The sequence below is a fragment of the Schistocerca americana genome, chromosome 4 (genome assembly GCF_021461395.2).
Source record: "Schistocerca americana isolate TAMUIC-IGC-003095 chromosome 4, iqSchAmer2.1, whole genome shotgun sequence".
NCBI classification, from domain to species: domain Eukaryota; kingdom Metazoa; phylum Arthropoda; class Insecta; order Orthoptera; family Acrididae; genus Schistocerca; species Schistocerca americana.
In genome coordinates, this window is record NC_060122.1 from 252,411,094 (window position 1) to 252,433,544 (window position 22,451).

At 38.5% G+C, this 22,451-nt stretch overlaps 1 protein-coding gene across 1 annotated transcript in view; it reads left to right on the forward strand.

The window, feature by feature from the left end:
- The window catches only part of LOC124612857 (retinol-binding protein pinta-like), a 96,142-nt gene extending 76,202 nt beyond the window's left edge, over positions 1 to 19,940 (forward strand). Inside the window, exons 5-7 of the mRNA XM_047141287.1 lie at positions 917 to 1,027; positions 6,948 to 7,053; positions 19,381 to 19,940. Of these exons, the coding sequence (XP_046997243.1) occupies positions 917 to 1,027; positions 6,948 to 7,053; positions 19,381 to 19,535 (372 nt within the window). The 3' untranslated portion in view covers positions 19,536 to 19,940. The remainder of the gene's footprint in view (positions 1 to 916; positions 1,028 to 6,947; positions 7,054 to 19,380) is intronic.
- Positions 19,941 to 22,451: the final 2,511 nt, after the last annotated feature.

Below are 22,451 nucleotides of genomic sequence, written 5' to 3' on the forward strand. Positions count from 1 at the left end.
TGAGTGATATGGCATAAAGGACAGTTTAACTCTTACATTAACAGCCAATGCGTCAAAATGATTTCATTCAAGAAATTTATCATGACTGTGGAGTCCATTGCAACTAAAAAGTTTGTATCAGTTTACATAAGCTTTCCATTGTGAAGGGACGCGGCAATCCAGTCGTATGACAAACTGAAATTAGAACTAGCCAGTTTATTTTCATTGTCTTACGATCAATTTCAGGGCTACCATCCCAATCCTCAAACGCACATGGAATACGTACAACTAATCGAAGTGAGGTATGTTCGCCCTAGGATATCTTGCCGTCCACTGATGGATCACATCCAAGTGGTGTTAAGGATACAGGTTTTACTATGCACACTACTGCTGGTTGGTTACGACAGCATGCTGTCAGCCTAGGGAAAAAATATCTCTTATCTGTTAGGCGTATACATGATACAACAAAAAGAAATTGAAGATAATTTTTGGAATCAGAGGCAAAGTTATTCCTAATCTCCACTTACTTTAAATTTGTTTTCTCAACAAAGCATAAAAAAATTTTGAAAATTTATTTCATAATAATTGCTGTAAATGAGATTTTCATATATTTAATGAAACCTTACGAAGCGACACAATCAATACATTTTCTTGAATTATCACATAGCATCCTACACCACAGCGGAGCAAAACATTGGCTGTTGGCGTATGTAGAAATAGGCAATAAGAAGTGTTATGTAGAAATAGGCAACAAGAAGTGTCTACCATCAATGATTAGTGGGCCCTGTTGTTATACTAACTAAAACAGATTCCCTCTGGAGCACGAGAGCAAAAAAATTGTTAACTCCCGGACGTTTATGGTAAGGCTATTACGTAACGCCTTTTCAAGCACTATAAGTAGATTAAATAATTTAAGGAAACCTTTTATGCCTTACAGGGAGCTTACTGCCGGAGGATAAAGGCGCTGCATTTCGTCAACGCACCAAAGGTTATGGACATGATAATGACGCTAGTAAGGGCAGCACTACCGGAAAAAATAAGGAAGAGGGTAAGTATTTATGTACTGTCAGTGAACGGGGCATAGTTGTACTGTAACTGGAAGGTGGAACTGTATGTCGCTAATCTCGAGGTGGTAAGTTTTTACATGGAGCGAGAAGAGATGACTTAACGATTAATTTGTCTGTGGTCTTCGCGACACCGAGAACAACCAAAGTTCCCTCATACTATGTTCAAAGATTCGTAACTGCCCAGTGTAATCGTTCATAAATATTGAGATACGGCAGTTTTGCCTAATCTAATAAGGTTAAGGAAAAATGTTACAGCTTTGAAAGATCCATAACGGGGAAGGCAGCTTACATCAGTATTCCATGTAATCACTTTAAGTAATTTGGGGCAACGCACTGTGAAGCAAAACATTAGAAGTTGTGCCGTGATATAAAATATTACTGTACTCACGTAGGAAATAAGTCTAAGGAAAACTTCAAATTTCCTTTGAAGGTGAGAAAACTGCCAGTATGTACCTTTAAGGAGTGTTTTCAGAACTGATTAAGAGGAATATTATGACGGTATGCTTACAGTTGTGATATCTGACTGACATCATCACAAATTCCGCTACTTGACGTGGTATTCATTTTCTCCGCACCAGAGTCAATCTCTCTATTTCTCTCTCTCTCCATCTATTTTATGCGGCCCACCACGAATTCCTCTCCTGCGCCCAACCTCTTCATTTCAGAGTAGCACTTGCAACCTGTGTCCTCAATTATTCTCCGGATGCATTTCAATTTCTGTCTTCCCCTACAATTTTTACCCCCTACAGTTCACTCTAGAACAATGGAGGTTACTTCCGGATGCCTTAGCAGGTGACCCTTCTTATTGTCAGTCTTTTTCATGTTTTCCTTTCTTTGCTGATTTGCGGAGAACCTGCTCATTCCTAATCTTAATAGTGCACCAGGTATACTACATTCTAAGATTTATCAGTTCAACTATTTACTTCCTTATAAGGTTTCACAATTAATCACTTGTTGTTTTGTCTGTCTTCAGGCCTCCTGTTCCTTATTCATATGGTTTATTTCTGCCCTTTTTATCCAGCATTATGTCTTTCAGTAAAAAAGTACCAAATATGATTATGTTAGAATATATAAAATACAACGTTTAATCTCATTATTTCAATTTCTTTGGCATGTTTCACATACATGTGTACTTTTTCACCTTAGCTCTACGTAGTGACAAGGGTAACTAATTTGATGTGTTCTTCTGAGATAATTTTCATCACTATGTCTGGCAATTCCCACACGTTAAGCATTAGTTATCCTTCCAGTGTTAGGTTAGTTTGGCAAACAGCTCTGTTTCATTAGTTCTTGCATCATCCCAACTAACGCTACAGATTTTTTAACCAAAAATTCCCCAAATACTTCATTAAAAATTAATTAACCTGGAATGCAGTAGATGGTGATCCATCAACTAACTGCCCCCTCGAAATGAGTCACTCGTTTCCTCTTTGTTGATTCAGTACGTTACTTCGCATTTTATTGAACACAACATCTCTCAACGCTTCCAACAATATTCGGTGCCAGTTTTACATTTTTACAAAAATATTTAACTTCAAGTAAATCTTTCTTACAGGAAAAGCAACACAGATGTTTTTTAATGTGCTCTACATTGTCTCTTTTCATTGGTTTATTTGACTGCTCAATAGAAAAATCTCTGCCATTGCTACGCTTTTATTGTCACATCAGATGTTAATTCGCCAGAACATGCACTGATGAGCCAAAACGTTATGACCACCTGCTTAACAGATTATTTGTCCGTCTTTGGAACGAAACACATCTCTGATTGTACGTATCAGGGATCCGACAGTCTGGTGGCAGGTTTGTGGAAGTATGTGACATTAGATGTCTGCGCACAGGTAATGTAAATTGCGTAAATAAGGGGCTACTGACTTGCGTACGCGGTAATCGCGTCCGATAGCGACTCAGGTTGATTCAGTAGGATCTACATCAGGCGAATTTGGTCGCGAGACATCAACGTGAGTTCACCATAATGCTCCTCAAACCATTGTAGCACTGTTCAGGCTCCGAGCCATGTTCAATTATACTTGTGGAAGATGACATCGCCGTCGGGGAAGGGGATGCAGGTGGTTTGCAACTGTGAGCGTGTCTTTGATTACTACCACAGGTCCCATGCAAGCGCAGGAGAATGTCTCCCATAGCATAATACTGCTCCCACCAGCCTGCTTCGCCGGCCGGTGTGGCCGAGCGGTTCTAGGCGCTACACTCTGGAACCGCGCGACCGCTACGGTCGCAGGTTCGAATCCTGCCTCGGGCATGGATGTGTGTGATGTCCTTCGGTTACTTAGGTTTCAGTAGTTCTAAGTTCTAAGGGACTGATGCCCTCGCAGCAGTTGAATCCCATAGTGCTCAGAGCCATTTTTTGAACCAGCCTGCGTCCTGTGCGCGCTGCACGTTTTGAACAACCGTTCACCTCGATGACTACATTTTATGGAGACGACCATCGACCAAATGTAGAAAAAATGTGATTCACCTGAAGAGCCCACATGTTTCCATTGATCTGTGGTTGAACCCCAGTGTTCCAGTGCCAATTGCAATAGTAACTACCAATGTCGTTGACTCCACATGTGAACATGTAGGGGTGGTTTGCTGTGAAGCTCAACGTTGAACAAAGTACGATAAACTGTGTGCTCCGAAACACTTGTGTGTGCACCAGCATTGTGTTCTTGCGGCAAAGATGCCAAAGATCATCATCTATCCTACTTTAAAGAGCAAACAAGCCTCAGAATCCCAAGTTCTGTGATGAGTCGTGGAGGTCCAACCATTAGCGCCAACTGGTAATTACACTGTCCTTCTTCCTCTTTCTGTAGATGCTCGAAACAGTAGCACTTGAACATGCGACCAGCTTCGCCGTTTTCGAGGTACCCATTCACAGGCTCTGCATAAAAATAATCTGCCCTTTGTCAAAATTGTTGTCTCAATGGATCTCCCCATTTGTAGGTAGGGTGATCCTCAACCCGTGTCTGCTCCGCCTATGTATTTTTGTCATAGCAACTCTAGGCGGCATCCAGTGTCGCGTTAGGCAGTGGTCACAATGTTTTTGCTTGTCAGGGTATGCATATTGCGGAAGATATAATACGGATAACTGCGTCAGTAATGAAACTGGAACAGGTTAATGTAACTCAGCTGTTTATTTGTATTTGTAATTGCATTAATTTTTGTTTTGTATTTGCACATTGCGCATATTTTCATTAATAATAGTTCAAGGATAATAATGTGCTTAATGTCAATGAATTAGTTTTATTAGTTCTTAATAGAAACTTTTCCGTGAATATTACATTTGATGTAATATATTTAACTTACTTTCGTAGAAATGAGACATTATGAGACAGTAATTGAACAAATTAAGCTGCTGATTCACTTTCGCTATATGGATTCCGCGTTTCAGATTTTCCGTTTTTTCTGGGCTTGCTGTTGTTGTATCTCAGTTAAATGTTTCCGTGATTTCGAACATCTAATTCCAAAATGCAGATTCTAAACCTGTGAACGTGTTGCTCTCATTGAACATGAAATTTAGTGTATCTACAGTACTTCATCTACTCGTGTTTCGAGACATTTCTTTAGTCCCGTCAGAATTGCATTATACTCAAAATGATGCTTTGTAACGTGCATTTTTTAAAAATATATTTCGTTGGCCTCGTGATGCACCAGGAACGTAGAGAAATTTCTTCTGGAGCTTTATTCACACTACAAGTAATACTTTTGTTTTATCTCTCAGATGTCTTTAGTAGATCATATGACATAAATCAGTTCCTTCTGTAATTGCTTCTTTTCAGTTCTCTGCATTGACTACATCTAAACTACGTTTTAGTGTTTCCTTACAGCTTCATTTGCTAAGTGATCTGAATGTGTTTCCCATATCCCTGATTACTCCCTAATCCTAATAATAATTTTCGTAAGATTTTCCATTTATGTAGGTAATTGGAAGTGGTTCCAGAGTTGTAGTTAATCAAACGCTGCCTGGCTGAAATGTTATAAACAGTGCTCTTCCGAAATTTCAGGAATCTCTTTTATTTGAAGAGTTTATTCTCCTAACAAAATTTTAAAGGGTCAAATTCTAGAATTTTGTCCTTTTTCGTGTAATAAATTTTACCATTAAAATTTTATGATACTCTCCGTGTGTTTCTGTATTTTTCACCGTAATAATTCTACAGTATTTTGTTGTAGTTTTTGATTAGTGACGTGGTAATAGTGCTTTTATCATTTGGCACTATGGCGCTATGCCTGAATACGTTCTGCATCATACTTTTTATTAACTTTGACGCAAAAAGGATTAGATTTGTGTGTTAGGTGCAAAATCACATTGCAGAGATGCTGAAAGGGAAGTAATCAGATATTAATTTTTGGTTCGTATCTTGTTCTAAGCTTTCCATTTACAACACTCATAATCATAAACAGTACATATAACATAGTCTTACGTTGATTTGGCTACGAAAACATTTCGTCTATTCTCCTCTTCCAATGCCCTGAATGACTTAGCAAATGTACCACCTTTTTACCCTCGGTTTCCGTCGATTGCTTTACTCTTCTGTTCTTCCCAATACTTCCTTTTGTTCTTTACTTAACTCCCAGTGTCCATCTATAGTGCCATACCTGAAATTCATCTAGGGTGTTTCTTCCATCTTCAACAGTGTTCTTCTTGGACCCTAAAGCTTTTCGTGTTTTAGATGAACAGTTTTAGATATTTGTGCCTAATCTTGTCAACAGTTGGCATGGGAGCAGCTATTCTGACACTCTTCACTTAAAGAGACAGTTTTTCGATGTCCTTACCTCGTGCATATTCTATAATCTTGCTTTAGAGAAAGGAGACAGATTCCACTGTACCTGCTGTGTCTTTCTGTTTCCATTTTATGCAGGACTTTACACCTTTCCTAATTGGCTTGGGTATTAATACTGCAAATTCTTCGCCATTTAGGGTATTCATAGTACAGGAAGTATTTACCAGCCTGCAACTGAATTTTGCCACAAAATCGGGAGCATAGATGTCAGCATAGTTATGAAATCCGCTGTTCAGAAGGAAGCCGGCTGAAACTGAAAGGCCACACTGAAAACTTCTGTTCTCTTCTTCAAATATTATCAGTGGATAGCTATTTTCTGTCTCCACGTTCAGTGAAATTTTAGGCCCAGTCACGCTGTCTGGTGAATCCTAGTATTAAATACCATGTAAGGAGGACACACTCGGAACGTAGAGCATATTTCTTTTGTGCTCATTGTAATGCTTGGGTTTTACAGGTGTTAAAAAGAACAAACATTTTCTGGCCAGTGTGTTACTCAAGGAATCATATAGCAGTAACATTCACTAACATTAATTAGCTCACAGGTGTATTCAAAAATAAATATCATCAGTAAAATTATTGAGAAGCTAATCTCAAATTTTGAAGGAAGCGATTTCATTTTGTTGATCTAGTATTGGTTTTCATTCTTACTCAGCCAGCTTCACATTCTGGTTCCAAGCTCAGTTCTAAAAATATAAAATTGTAATTCCATAGCGGAAGTATTAATTACTGCAGTATGTATTGGTCTTGGAAGTTTTCTGTTGGCTATCATCTGTGTTTAGAGATATCCACGAATTCACTATAGTAGTCACGATTTCCATGGCCCCACCTGTGTACTGTTGATGCAAGTGTCTTAGAAATATAAGTTCAAAAAGGTTCACATGATCTAAGTTCTTCTTTGTACACTCTCTGAGAGTGATTAATAGTGTTGCCTGATAAGCTTGTTCAGTGTTTAGAAGTAACTAGTTTTGCGTAGCTGAATGTCTCACAAATACGTGTTATTAGTCAGTCTCCGAATTAAATTTGATTCATTGAATATGCCACCTAGTAAATTATATAAACAAAGCAAAATATGTGTTATTTGGTTTCCGTATGTAATACAAATTAAGCTACAACACTTTTTCAGGTGATGACTCATCTGCCTGGATCAAATACTCTGTTTGACCATTTGCCAAGGTCAATGGTACCAAATGAACTGGGAGGCACTGGTGGGCCAGCTGAAGAGCTAGCAGGTTAGTGGATGAAAAGTTGATGGAAAGTATTTTTCATGCAGCTATTTAGTTACAGTGTGTTATTAGTAGACCAAAGGGAAATGATTTCATGGCACTAGAAATGTAAACTAATCATCGTAATCGAAAATAATAGTGCTTGTATTACATCTGATATCCCTAAAACAAGGACATCAGGGACGCTGGCTGCTGTGACCGAGCGGTTCTAGGCGCTTCAGTCAGGAACCACGCGGCTGCTACGGTCGCAGGTTCGAATCATGCCTCGGGCATGGATGTGTGTGATATTCTTCGGTTAGTTAGCTTTAAGTTGTTCTAAGTCTAGTGGAGTGATGACCTCAGATGTTAAGTCCCATAGTGCTTAGAGCAATTTGAACCATTTTTTGGCATCAGTGACTACTAAGCATTTACTCAATAAAAATTGAGTTTATTCGGTAGTAGACAACTCCCATTCAACACTCGTATTGTCTGCTATTTCTTTAATCCTTTATAACTTGCCCCAATAGTAATTTTCAATTAGCGATGAACTTTGCCTTTTTATACTGTTCTGAAAATTGCAATATATTTTCTTAAACACAATATCTAATAAGAATTTTTAAATTTCTGTCATTCACAACATCTCACACTGTCGAACATTTGGGTTTTAAGCTGACTTTTATTTGATGTGATAACAGAAAAAAAACTTCACAAGCAATGATCGCTAAAAAAGCATTTTATTGGATGACTGGAACAGAAGTTGATACGAGAACATTTTACTGTCATGGTATTACAACTTGACAAACTCTCTTGTTACATAACGTATGGAATTATATTTTATGCTTCACGATTTTGACAAAATATTGTGCATCAGTGTTACAAGTGACTGAAATGCGGATGCATTTCCCATAAATATGAAGACCGCTGCATATCAGTTCGTTAGACATACTTTTATACGAAATGTACTGATGCACTGCGATCTTCATGATAGTGGGAAATGCATAAGCACATTGAGGGGTCTCGCAGTTCTGGTAGCCAATACGTTGTATAAATTTTAAAGCATAAGATATGTCATAATTTCGTAGGTTACGGCGCAAGACTGTTTGTCAAGGTTTAATATCATGACAGTGAAATATTTTTCTACCAACTTCTGTGCATCCTCTCGCACATACGGTGGTGACAGTATACCTCTGTTGAGACTGCTCATCCAATGAAATGCATTTTTAGTGACTTCGGCTTTTCAAACTTCCTTCAGTTACCACGCATTGCAGATCGCCCACAGCCTGACATTGTCAAGGATATATAACTCTCATTTCTTTGAATGACTCGGTTCTATAAGAGAGTTCTAAATGACAAAATAATGGCTGTGAGCATTCATGCCACAGATATGACTTTGGAAGCCTTTGGGATATATGAAAAGGAAAGTGCCATGTTATCAAATAATGGTTATATGACCAAAATGTACTACTATCGCTTCTCGTTGTATATTAGTGATCTAATATATATAATAATGAAATAAACCTGTAAAATAAAATGTCATGAAAGACTTGAGAACAAATAGATCTCTATAAAATGAGTGGTCTTTTGCCAGAACGAAATAAATGACATTTAGTTAGTTTTGAGAAATGATAGACTGAAGTTATGAGTTTACAGCAACTTATTTATTGAAAAATATTTATGGTTATACATGTGGTCTGGTGCATAATGGGAGTGAAGAACTTTTACTTTATTTAATTACAGTTTGAAACTTAAAACAACAGAGAAAAAATGTAAAATATCCATGTACGTCAGGTTTTTTTGTTGTCACATCACATTGATGCACTTCAGTACAAAATATAAAGTAAAGTTTTCTTGTTTTTGTATTATATTCATATATAGATCTATTCGGCAACTGAATCACAGAGATATAATTTCAGCATTTATGTCATACAGCATTATTAAGCAATTTTAGGAATTAGGAGAGAAAAATGGAATACACTTAAGGCGATAATTATGATACCCTTTACTCATCATCTTCATTACTGTCACGGCACATTTCTGATACAACAGCCATTTTGAGACCCTTATAGAATTCATGGTATATTGGGGGTTTCATGGTATATTGGGGGTATGTACATTAGAAGGCTCTGAATATCTTTCAGTTTCTCAGGGCGAAGAGTGCGTCCTAATGGATACAGTGTAGGTAGTGTAATTTGACTGAGAGAACAGTGGCAAGCTATTAAGTGTTTATTTAAATTCACTGAAGAGTATTCTTCCATGTCATTGTGGCTGTATTTGTACTGCACTATCCCCAGCTTCTCTTTTGAAAACTCATATCCTTAATCCTAAGCCACTTAACCTTTTCTCCAAAAAGATTTACTTTTCTGTTAGTCATTGCTTTTTCGAGTAGCATAGTTCTTTTGAAGTCACTACAATCTATTTTTACAACTTCAAATTTACCTTTCTTCACTCTGGAATTCTCAATAATACACTAAAGCTGTTCTGGGGCAAATATTTCTGGATAATGCCGTTGTTTCCTCTCTATATCCCCAGAATCACTGTCATTCATAAGATACGAGTGATCAGGTTCATCAAATTTGTGCGTAATTTCCTCAATGTTAGATTTGTCACTCTGAACCAAATACATTCAAATTGTCATAATTTTAAAATTCCTGTTTTGCCCCCCACAAGAATCCGACCAAACTACCATCGTTGGACCAATATCATGAGATTCGACGAACTTCATTACACAAGAGCCTATCTCTTGAGCTCCCTTTGAAGCAATACTTTCATTCCAGCAATGCATTACTGCCTTTCTACCTTTAAAGTAATGAATTCCAAGATTAAAGCAGGAGAGTTGACGTTTATAGTATGCAACACCTGTTGTCAATTTTTGCAGCAGTATTGCTTTCTGCAAGTCAAATGAAAAACCTGTAAGATTGTATTCCGCCTTTGATTTGTCCATATCCATTTTCAGACAGTATCTAGCAGCTCCAGCCTTCCTGTGGTGCAATTCCCGCTCCTTTCTTAATGTTCGTAGCTTCTCAGTGTCTGCCTCACCAGCTCTAAGTGCCTCCTCTACTAAAATTAGCATGTTTAGCCTGTCACATATTTGACATGTATACTTTTGAGGAGGTTTGAAACTGATATTGAAGTCTCGTCTAAATACTTTTTCGTACAGTGATTGGCTGGGAGGTTTAACATTGGGGTCTTCTTCTTTCATCTTATCAATGAATAATTTGTACATAAAACTAAGATTAAGCCTGCTGTCCAAGTACATTTTTGACTAATCTCTTCTGCAGTAGTGACTCGATGTACTGGGAAAACTATTAATATGATTATGGATGTGAATAATAACTGAGTCAGCACTTTTATTATTAGGTGCGTGTTTTCCACGCTGGTCACATAAAGAGCTTGTCTTTGCTTTGGCTATGGCTCGATGCATCCTGCTGCCAGAAATCTGTAGTGTCTTTAGATAAGTTTCTTTGCACGCCTTCACATCATTTACATCCGCACTAGGAATATAATAGTTCCTAGAAAACTTCTTCTTGTCGGTTTTAGAACGCTTCCTTTTGATGGGGACATTTCTAACTGAACCATATATTATTGATGTCTGCACATCCCAAAACCCACTTCCATAAAATGTGTCGAAAAATTTTCTTTTCTCCTGACAATTTAATTTTTTGGCCAGCATTTTTGTCTACATGAACAATTAAAATCAACAAATGTATTTCCTGGGACAGTCTCCCCACTATTTGGCTTCTTCTTCCTTAGGGTTTTCTTCCATTGTTCCCTGTTTCCTTTTTCTTTCTTTTATTGCCAGAAATTTCATGTTCATCTCAAAAACAAATTACTTAAATTTACAAATTCGTTTTCAAAACTGATTTATTAAAAATGCCAATCATGAGACCAAGTTACGATATTCCATTTCATTACTTTATAATTCCAATCATGAGACCAAGTTACGATATTCCATTTCATTACTTTGGTAGCTGACGTATATGTGAAATACGATTCTTTCAGGAACTCTTCTGCCAGAGTGAATCCTCTCCACATTAAATCGCATTTCCCGCCCTAAATAAAGAGGTATTTCTTTCCACAGGGTTAATTTTTCTCTCCCCTCATTATTTATGGCAAGCACTTGCCGAAATATCGACATACACTCACTATCGATTGTGCAGTGACGTTAGATTTACTACTTGTCGTCATGGTTCATTCTGGCATGTGAGATAAACCATATAACCTACAATTATGGGTTTATTCTATAAACTAAAGTATAACTAATTATTAAAATCCACTTACCAATTGATGATTGAGAGGCACTATCACGAGGTTCATATACATCAGAAGAAGTAGAACTAAACGACTCCTCTTCACAATTATCATCGTTTTCTGCCATTGTGCGGGAACGCATGTCTGAGCTATACATCACTGTAGCCATCTTGTGATGCCGCATGGTTCACTTTGGAATAAGAGAATGAATAGTACCAACCTTCTTCCCAAGACATCCCTCGCTACAGCAACGAAACGAGGCGATATGTTAGATTGTTCGTTTTGTCATAAGACAAAATGAAACCCTATCATTTTAAAATGGTGAAGAACTCAAATTTTTTTAAATGTCGCTTAGTTCATTTTGGCATAAGACCACTCAAATATACTAAACATTTCTTACAGTAGTGTATGTAAGGTAAGCAGTTTTCTTTTTAATCTGCATTAATTGCAGGCTGTGGATTACTTATGAGAAGTTTACATTTAATTACTTAATGTACGTAATGGATCTCAAGCAAACATAGGAATGTAAAATATGCTTGTACTTACGCCTAAGGAAAGATATGGACCTTTTACGAAGTTTTGTTATCTGCCATTTTAAATGTCAGAAAGAGTACACTTTGGTAATCTTTAGAATTGCGTACTCAAGATCAATTTTCGTTTCCTGATGGTGTAAGATTTTAATTCCGTCTGTTTAAGAAGTGAAGCAATTCCTTGGGCGATCACTAACGTGGATCTCCCTGTAGAAACCTTATCAATGAAGTACCTCTGTGAAACAGACATTCTCTGGCTTTCAGTCAAATCAAATTGTCACCTGTAAAACTGATGATTTATTGATTTTCATGAATACTTGAGCCTGCAAGAGCGAATCAGCAACCGCTGTAAGCCTAAATGTAAACTAACCTTTGCAACTTCCCTGCTGTGCTTCATCAGTTGTTGAATGAGATAATACACGTGTACGTAAAATGTGGAGTATATCTGCACCTGTTGATGAATATTCCAACTACAACGAGTATCTGTTCCAGCCTCCCTCCCTCTCTCTTCCATTTCTCTCTCTTTTGCTTACTTTCCTTTTCTTTCTTTCTTTGTTTTTTTTTCTCTTTTATTAGTTCTCCATATCAGATTATCATTTGAAGGTAACTACACTATCAAATTCTCTATAACTACTTCAGCATATTGTCCTCTCTCTAATGAACTTTCAAGTGCCAAGGTACCTTCTCTTTCCATTTAATGCTTAACACTCCTGTATAACACCACATTTGGAACACTGACAGTGTATTCTTCTTGGGCTTATCATACATCCTGATCTTACCTCTATATTCATAAAATACTATGTTCAAGACGTTCAACTAGGAACACACTTCTTAATTCAGTACCAAGTTCTATTCTTTTATTTAAGAAAGCTTTCTTCAACAGTACCAGTTTACTTCAGATTTTCTTTTTCTTTGTGCTTCCACTACTGCTTTTCTTTTTCAACTTTGAGTTTATGCCAGCCATTAGGCTCTTTTCTAGTAAATGTCATTACCAAATATTCTAAGTTTTGCTTTTCATTAAACCACATGCTGTGCTAAGTATGTTGTTCATTCCATGCCACGTGTCCTTTCTGAGCCTTAGCATATTTGTCTGTTTGTCTTAGACTACTTTTCCCGAAATTTTTTTCATTGCTTCTTCGGTCTGGGAGATAACGACAATGATGATACACACGTTTCTTTAAACGAATTTATACTTTTTGATCTACTTTTAGTAATGACACATGGTTTTTGTAGACGCAGTATACTCGCCTAAGGACTGTAATTTTTTTTTATTTCTCTGTCCAATAATAAGCAGAAGTTTTTAGATGCTGCTCGAGTACTACTTCCCATTTTCTGAAAGTAGATTGTTCTTCATACAGTAGCTCTGCAATGTTTCTCATTATTATTCAATGTATTACTGTCAGTATTTTGTGTCCTTATCATATCAGACAGATAAATAAATCTCACATTTCTCTGGTCGTACTTTCTTAGGTAAAGTGATGATAAAATAAAGTGACGATAAAACTATTGTTGAATTCAGGTTACCTTCCATTCGGAAAGTGGATGCACTCAGAGACTGTATGTGACTTATAAATTATAGAGTGCAGCAATCATTCGTCCTTTTTAGATTTTATTATGCAAATCCAGATTTCGGCTAGTAGCTAGACATTCTCAATGCGGTATTTTCAATGCGTGTAAGTCCCTGTTGTTCTTGAATTGTGATAGTAAGTCTGTCATCTTTTACAACAGTTGAAATAGCTTTCTAGTTCTTTTATCTTACACAGCTTTCGGGAATTTCGAGATGTAACGTTGACTCTTTGATGATTTGATGATCTGTTTAAGCTCATATCATTGAACACTATGTAAAATTCTATCTGTATAACTGGAACTCGTACTTATTACCAGTTTCCTCGTCCTTTGGGGGCAGTGCTTCTTCATTGTGTACGCTTTCCTACTCCTGTCATCTATCTGCTTCTTCATCGTCATCGTAGAGATTCATACATTTACTCTTCAGTTTCCTGTATGTTTGTTTATATGTCTCTGTCATCCATCATTTACCATGTTAGCACTTCAGACGCAATTAATTTTAACTAGAGTAGTCTGTTTTAAATTTTGAAGACAAAAGAATAAAAATTCATTGATGAGAATGTTATCTTCCACAACTAGCTCATAAACCAGACTGCTATCAGAATAGTAGATGGGCATGAAATGGAGGGAGTACTTGAGAAGCGAGTCGGGCAAGGTTGTAGCCTATTCCACGTGGCATACCGTATGTAAGTTGAGGAAGGAATAAAAGAAACTACGGAAATGTAGTTCAGGGATAATAAATAAAAACTAAAGCTCGCCAGTGATTCTGTAACGCTGCAGTAGACAGAAAGACATTTATCGATTGAATAGAAAGGGGTAGTATCTTGACAAAAAGTTATATGAGGAACCTCAACAAAGTTATGACAATGTTAGTGGAGTACAGCAGTAAATGAGTTTTGATATTTTGGCTGTATTAACTGACGATGGCCGAAGCAGGTACAGTATAAAATGAAGGCTGGTAGCAGCAAGAAAGTGTTTCTGAAAAAGAGAAATACTTTAGCGTCTAATAAAGGGAGTGTCAAGAGAAAGTTTATATTTTATGAGCTCTCTGCACATGCGCAACAGATCGTAAGAGAGCGGTAAGTTCATCGTTTACTTGGCCCTTAGGAATTCAGTCGATATGGAGCACTTCTCGTGAGCAGACCACTCGTTTTGTGTGTGAAAATTTTACAAAACGGTTATTCGGCGACTGGACAACAGGGGAAATTTTGCAGTGATCGTTGACTGCATAATGTAAACGATGCTCCAGGTGTTCCGCTTAACCGGAAATGGATGAAAACAGTTGAGAAGATAGGTTCAACACTGGCCAAACGAAACCGGGGTGACCAAGGCTTTCAAGAACGGGCGAAACCATGGAGAGTATAATCGGTCTGTTCGTGACGATCCTAACCTCTCCACTGATAAGTATAAATGTGAATGGTTTGTAAATGTTCATAGATCATCACTGCCCCAAATCCTGCAAAAATATCTCAAACTGCACCCTTGAAAAATACAATTGGTGCAAGAATTAAAGCCTTGGGATGCTAGACATAGGTTGCAGTTCGTTAATGATGTGACTCAGTGCCCGCCATTTAACGTCATGTTGTTTTATGACGAACAGTCACGTCAGTAAGCAAAATTGCCGCTACTAGAGTGCAACGTATCCGAACAGAACATGGGAAACCCCTTTATCCGCCAAAAGTCACTGTATTGGCTGTGATGTCAGCTTGACGAATAATTGGTCTGTACTTATTGGAGGACGAGTGCGTTTTTGCACTTACAGTGAATTCGAAACATTATGTGACGATGTTAAGGGACATATTGGTGCCTAAATTGTCACATTTCCGTGTTTATAATCAAATAACATGGTTTAAGTAAGACGGAGCCAAGGCACACCCGACCAGGGCGTCTGTAATGCGAGTTTATGAAATTTTCCCTGCAAATTGATCTCCAGGAGTGATGACATAAATTGGCCCCGCAGTCGACGTTTGAGCTCCATGGATTTTTTATTATGGGGCTGAATCAAATCTAAAGAGAATGCCAATAACCCGACTTCTCTGGAGAAACTGAAGGAAAATATCCGTATCGAAGTGGCAGACATCTCAGTGGCTACATGCTGAGCCGTCATGCGAAATTTTGTTCACCGTATAGATGAGCACTGCAAGTATGTTCGACTGCATTTAAATAACAGTTTTAAGAAGTAAATTGCTAAACTGTTTATGTCAAAAATAAATAAAGATTTGTCTACAGACTTTATTTTGACACATCAAGTATAAACTGTCTCTTGAGACACCCTGTATATGTTTAAATGTTTGGAAGTCTTTTCTGAAAGTTCTCGTTTGGAACGTAGCATTTTTAGATCAGGTTGCTAAGTCTGTCACTGCTTGCCGGGATTTAAATGAGAGGTTCTGCCTGTTGCCTCCCCCCTCCCCCCTCCCCCCCCCCCCCTCCCACAGCAGATTATAACGATCTCCAATGGCCATGGAGATAGACTGCCTTACATACAGGAGGGCGCTCTTTTGACGAGATAAATGACTTGATTAATGAAAGTAACATGGGGAGAGCCACAGAACAGTAACAGAATTGTAATTAAAGCAGGTATGTTTCTGGATAAAAGAACAGAAATGCCAAGTAATCTAGTCACATAATACGGGTTTTAGCCAACCCAAAGTTCCAGGCTATATGACGAGCTGTGCGCTTGCTGTACGTATAGTCAAATGTACAAAAAACAGATGTAGAATAAATCGAGATACAAGGATAATTCGTCGACTCTCTAGGTAATCGGACGAACAGGGATGAAGCTTTCTCTATGAGAATTATGAACAAAAGCAGTTAGCCATGCCGAGTCACATAATACGAGCCCACAGACAGATGCAGCGTGACAAAGCTTACGTCTGCAACTAGGTGAAACTGATAGATCCTTCCTATGCAAGTAGCGTTTCTGCATCTAATCTTGGATAAATTTGCCACGAGTCTTCTACTGCGGAACCTCCTGATTAAAACAGACTGAATCTTCATATGTTTGCTCACAAGATTTTGGAAGCCTACATGTTTATCGCGTAATGGCGGCATCTCCCACCCAACTGCTAGTCACGAAGTGATGCCAACTAGAAACTGCAACGAAATGGAGCTAAGACAGTACCTGTCAGTAGTTTTTTAAACTCGGGTACAGTACGGCATTGTACCTCCTCCTACAGGACAAGGTTCCTGTAGCCAAAAAGGTGTGGCAATGCAAACCTATCCTAATGCTTTTGGCCGAGGGGGCAGATCAGTCTTGAGACGCTCAGGTTGGTATCCCTGCGGCGGTGCCATTTCTCCAGATGTTGGCTGGGTCAGGGTTCCTGTGCATTGGCGTTGCTCTCGCAGGAATTTGAAAGTAACCACCCTGGAATTCCAATTTGAAAATAGCGTCCTAGGAATTCCTCCCGATTTTCGCCGTTCTGTGTATTTTATGAACTAGTGATTGATGCTCATGAAAACTGCTCCGCCATCTGCTCCATTAGTTCTCTACTCAGGCAAGCTATTCATGGTCTCAGATGGCCAGGGAAAATTGGGTTTAACACACAAAAAAGCAGTTCTCCTTATTTGATTTCTCAATTAACTGCTTCCTAGGCCTGCGCCTGTTACCAGCTTGTGGTTACTCATGCGATACGAATCTGTATTGGAAATGCGATTTTAATTTTATTCAGCTCTCTTTCCTTGTGAGGTTACTGGACTGAAAACCTGCAGGAACACTTCCAAATGATCTACACATATTCAAAAAGTTTCCTGGTTGTACATTATATGGAAGTGAAGCATGGGTGATAAACAGTACCGACAACAAGACATTAGAAGCTTTTGAAATAGTGTGCTACAGAAGAAGCCAGAAAATTAGAAGTAGGCCAAGCATGTAGAGTTCTTCCTTCCTAAAATTATTGGAATTCTGGAAACTGTTTTAATCACTCAAATAGGCCTCTGATGTGAATAGTCTGAGTTTTCCCAGGTTTCTCAGTGGACATTCAACTCTGAGGAGAACCACCATAATTTCAGACTTCTTTTGCTTATTGTGCAAATTCTTCCGAAACTAATAACTTAACTAAAGACCCAGCGTTACCAACAATTTGTAGTATTAAATTTTGCTTTGACTGAATATCAAAATTTCCATATTTAATTAAATTTACTTGTTGTAGGGATACGCCAGGGTACCGTCATTTTTCACGATTTGCGGAAAATATCTGTTGCTATACAACGAGGTGAATCTGGAAATTGGTTAAAGTAATTCAAAATACCCCTGGTGAAAAGTAGTAAAGCACCTTATAGTTTTTAAAAGTGACGAAAACCTAGCCGATAAGTAAATATCGCCTTTATTCGATTATGTGTGAATCACATCTTTAACCACCAAAATCAGCTTCCTACTTTTCATTCAATGATTTTTTTTCCTATATTCACTTTTTATGTTTATTCCTGGTGCACAGTTTTTAATCTACACATTGTCGAGATAGCACCTTTGAGTACAATGAAACGAAGGCCTGTTTTTCTTAATTTTACAGTAGTACTTCTTTACTCGCTTGGAGAACGACGATCCATATAACATTCACTCTAATTCTTCCACTTCCTACTCATTTGTTTTCTCGTCGTGATCTGTTCTTCATTCTTCGGAAATGTCATTATGAACGTCGCCGTCATCAGTGGCAGCAATAGTGAGCCCGTTTACAACCTGCACTACGCAAGTAACGAGCAGCCCTTAGTGGCTCGCCATCACAGTTCTTTTATCTTAAATATCTTTGTGACTAATGCCCTTTTGGCATATTTATTATTTTATAAATGACACATAAGTACTGCCAGTCTTTCACGATAATTCCGTACTTACAATTTGTATCATAGGTTTTTGATCATAATTCTGTGACCATGTTGTAAACCATTCTTTGGTTTCAATTCTGAGGATCACACTCCTAGCAGTGTCTAAACCCGGTTAATTCGTTGAAAAATTAGTGACCAAGGGCTGTTTTCTTTTAATTGTGTTTAATTGTAAAGGTGTAATCTGGTAACATACCCAGCTCTCAGTTGAGTGTAGCAGATGTCCGAAGTTATGTTCCCCTAATTCTTTTGAGCAGTGTATTTATGCCTTTCCTTTCCTCCATTAATTATTGCCTTATCTTACTTTACACTCTTCTGCTTATGGCCTCTTGACGCTCTTTTGTTCAACTGGGTGCTATGCCCGAGCATTTGCACTCAGTTTCGGTCTGTCTTCTATTGGGTTGTATCCTATACTCCTTGCTAGGCCCTCTTGAACCTAAGCGAACTGCAACATATTACTAGGTAACGATCTCAGATTAAGTCCACATCTAGCTATGGTTGTACTCCATTCTTTGTGCAACTGTAACATAGGGCAGTTCATTCACTTTGATGTCATCCAGCCTTTTATAACATGAAATAATGACGTCTGATTTACTGTATAGATTGCTACCTTACTGTACTGTACAGAGAGGTTCACTTGGGAACATTCCTAAGTGGTGGCCTCTAGAAACCTGCGCAAGTGAACTAGGACTTTGAAGGAAGGAGGGTGACAGGCTTTTCATAATTCACGCATCAAAAACCTCTTTGCTATGATGCCTTAAACAAAGGAGGATATTATTTGATATCGTCACACGATCGCCAGCAACGGGCAACTATATGTGCGCGTCTGAAACTTCACAGTGCAGCAACATTTGATCGTACATTCTATACACAATACCTGGGCTCATGTTCGTGTACTAGGGCTGCTTTCTTCGTCTGGTCTCTAGAGAAGGTGTACTGAAACAGCCAGTACTGAAAACTAATGCCGCGCGGGATTAGCCGAACGGTCTGAGGCGCTGCAGTCATGGACTGTGCGGCTGGTCCCGGCGGAGTTTCGAGTCCTCCTTCGGGCATCGGTGTGTGTGTTTGTCCTTAGGATACTTAAGGTTAAGTAGTGTGTAAGCTTAGGAACTGATGACCATAGCAGTTAAGTCCCATAAGATTTCACACACGTTTGAACAATTTTTTGAAACGTAATGCATACCTCTTTTTGCAGAAGACCATCGCGAGAGGTACTGGCCGCTGGTGGACTGGTTCATGGAGCAGGACCAGTTCGTCTCGAACGAAAGCATGCGGCCGCACAACATGACCTGTGGCATGGAGAACGGATTCAGCGTCGACGGCTCCTTCAAGAAGCTGTGCATCGACTAGCTGGGAGGAGTAACGCACCCAGTGGTGTGCAAACCACTAGTATTATCTGCACAACACTTCGCTTCCCAGTTTCCTGTTTACGCAGGGACTCGCTCACGGAGTGCTGCAGTATTAATGAACGATCGTACAAAGCGATCGTTACTTCCGTAATGCCGTTTGTAAATATATTATGTGTCTCTGCTATGTTACTCTTAATGATTACTGTTACAGAGCGTAGAATATCTTTCCAGTGTTTACAAAGTGTCAGTCTGTTAATACTGTTATAACATACCCGTGATAAAACAAATTAATATCCCTTAATTTTGGAACGTTTTCCGTGTTAACATATATGATAGTGAATAACTATGCAAATGTATGTACACAATTTTTATTTATTAAATAAGCATGCAAATTTTAAAACATCAATACTCAATGTAATTCTTCTTCTTTAAGTACCTCCAAATACGTGTTTCGGTTAGGCTGACGATCAGACAAACCTAAATTTTAACTGATTATTGTTTCCGAATAATTTTGTCTTGGTATGCAACTGATTAGTAGTAACGTTTCTTGCCCATCTAAAACACTGCATTTGCATTTGGGAAGACAACGGTCCAAACCCGCGTTCGGCCATCCAGATTTAGGTTTCCCGTGATTTCCCTAAATCGCTGTAGGGAAAGGCCGGTTCAAAAATGGCTCTGAACACTATGGGACTTAACTTCTGAGGTCATCAGTCCCCTAGAACTTAGAACTACTTCAACCTAACTAACCTAAGGACATCACACACATCCATGCCCGAGGCAGGATTCGAACCTGCGACCGTAGCGGTCTCGCGGTTCCAGACTGTAGCGCCTAGAACCGCTCGGCCACTCCGGCCAGCGAAAGGCCGGTATTACTTCTTTGAATGGGTACAGCCAGTTTTCTTCGCCATCCTTGACACATTCCGAGCTTGTGCTCCGTCAGTAATGAACTCACTGTCGACGAAACGTTGAACCCTATCTTTCTTTCTTTCTTCTTTATTTCCTTCCCAGCCTTTCACAATTCTGGTGGTAGAGGGTGCCGGGATGCCCTTCCTGTAATCACTCTTGTTTGCCCCCTCTTTCCTCCCCTTCGGGACGGAATTTGTCTACTCCACCTTTCTACGTCTTACGTTAACCCTTTTAACAGTGTGATAACGTTTTCTAAATGTCTGCAGATCATGAAACCGAGGCGAAAAGTGGTCACCGCCACAGTATTCATCTATTCGGATACGGCTAACTGGCTAGAAGCCACATCCTGGTTTGTCGCCACAACGACCCTCGTCTAACATACCAGGCGGACTCCATCCGGGGCTGGTGCGCCTTCCCGAATGCTAGAAACGGCATGGTAACGCATGCTACTATCCAGGCAGATCTGGTAACATACAGGGCTATTAACTGGAAACTAACTATATTTCATGTGTCAATAAATGACCAGAGACGTGAAATAAAAACTCTTCTGTAAATGATTCTACACTGAGCCGTCAATATTCTTCCACATGAATGATGTCAACGACAACACCGCAATCTCAGTAGTTTCTTCTTAACAAAAAACTATTTCAGATGATTTTCAGAGATGACCGAATCACGTCGACAAAATTTGGCTTCATCATTTGTGCTAAAACATATGCGCCTTCGATGTAAAAATGGAAATTTACGAGAAATATTTAATAAACAAGTCACTCAAACTAAAAAACTGACGATGAATTTAAGAAAAAAAGCTATGTACTGTAAACTGCTTTACATATCTTCTGTTAATACACAACAATCATCGTTTCCGAAAACCTTTGGCACTGGTTTTGTGCTGCAAAACTTACATCATAATTATTTTCGTTAATCTATTCTCCTACTCCAAAAGCAGTTGGTGGGCGGTGTTATTATGATGGGTGTGTGCGTTACTCAACTCTTTTGGTGTTCCTCACAAATCATATCATCTGTCCCTATTCTGACAGGAGAACTGTGAGGCTGCGGTCCTCAATTCATAATCTGTCATCATTTATATCCTGTGTTATATTTAGTATTCCTATAACTGACATCGTTATATGTTCTTAACAATTCTCGATTATACTATGTCATGAATAAATCGTTTACAGTTAGTGTGTATCTGTAGATCATCACTGCCGTGTCTTTTAACTAAAACTGATAATGGCACTAAATTTTTTAATCTAGTGTGTACTGACATGTACTAAGTTTCATTTTTTGTTAGTGTCAGGACAGCAAATGAAATTTAGTCGGTTTTGGAATATAATCGACCATTAGCAATGTTGTTAGAACGATTAAGGAAGTATTTGTCACTTGGCTTTCTAGAGCTTTCGTAAATTCATCTTCGTGAGCACTAGTTGTGGTAGATCGCTGAATACACTAAGATATCGCAATATTAATTATAATTTAAGAAATAAAAAACGAACCATTATACCTTGTGCTCTTCATTCACATATCTGCTTGTTATTAAGAGGACTGGTTAACTGATGGAATCCACGTCTTAATTTTAAGAATCCAGTGTAAAACATTCGCTTTGCAGAAAAACGCATGCTGAAATAATCCTGAGCAGATAATCATGCTAGGAAAAAGGACAACTCCTTCCTTCACTACTACACTATTTATTGAAGTTACCACCAGCTAGGCAGTAGGTTGTATAGCGCGAAAAATGCACGTATTCTACTACTAAATAGTCATGTAACATACTTCCCTTAGTGTTGTATATTGAAAATAAACGTAAGGAGCAGACACCAACAAATTCCTTGCCTATGTGGTGAAAAGAAAGTTACAATCGTTTCTGCCCAACTGGGACCATTTTAAAATTTTATGAAGCCATACTGATGACTTTCTACCCCACACTGTTCCACACTTTCTATCAAATTAACCACTGGTATGCGATGTTCATTAATAGCTTGGAGTATCGTGTAGGAAATAGACAAGGACG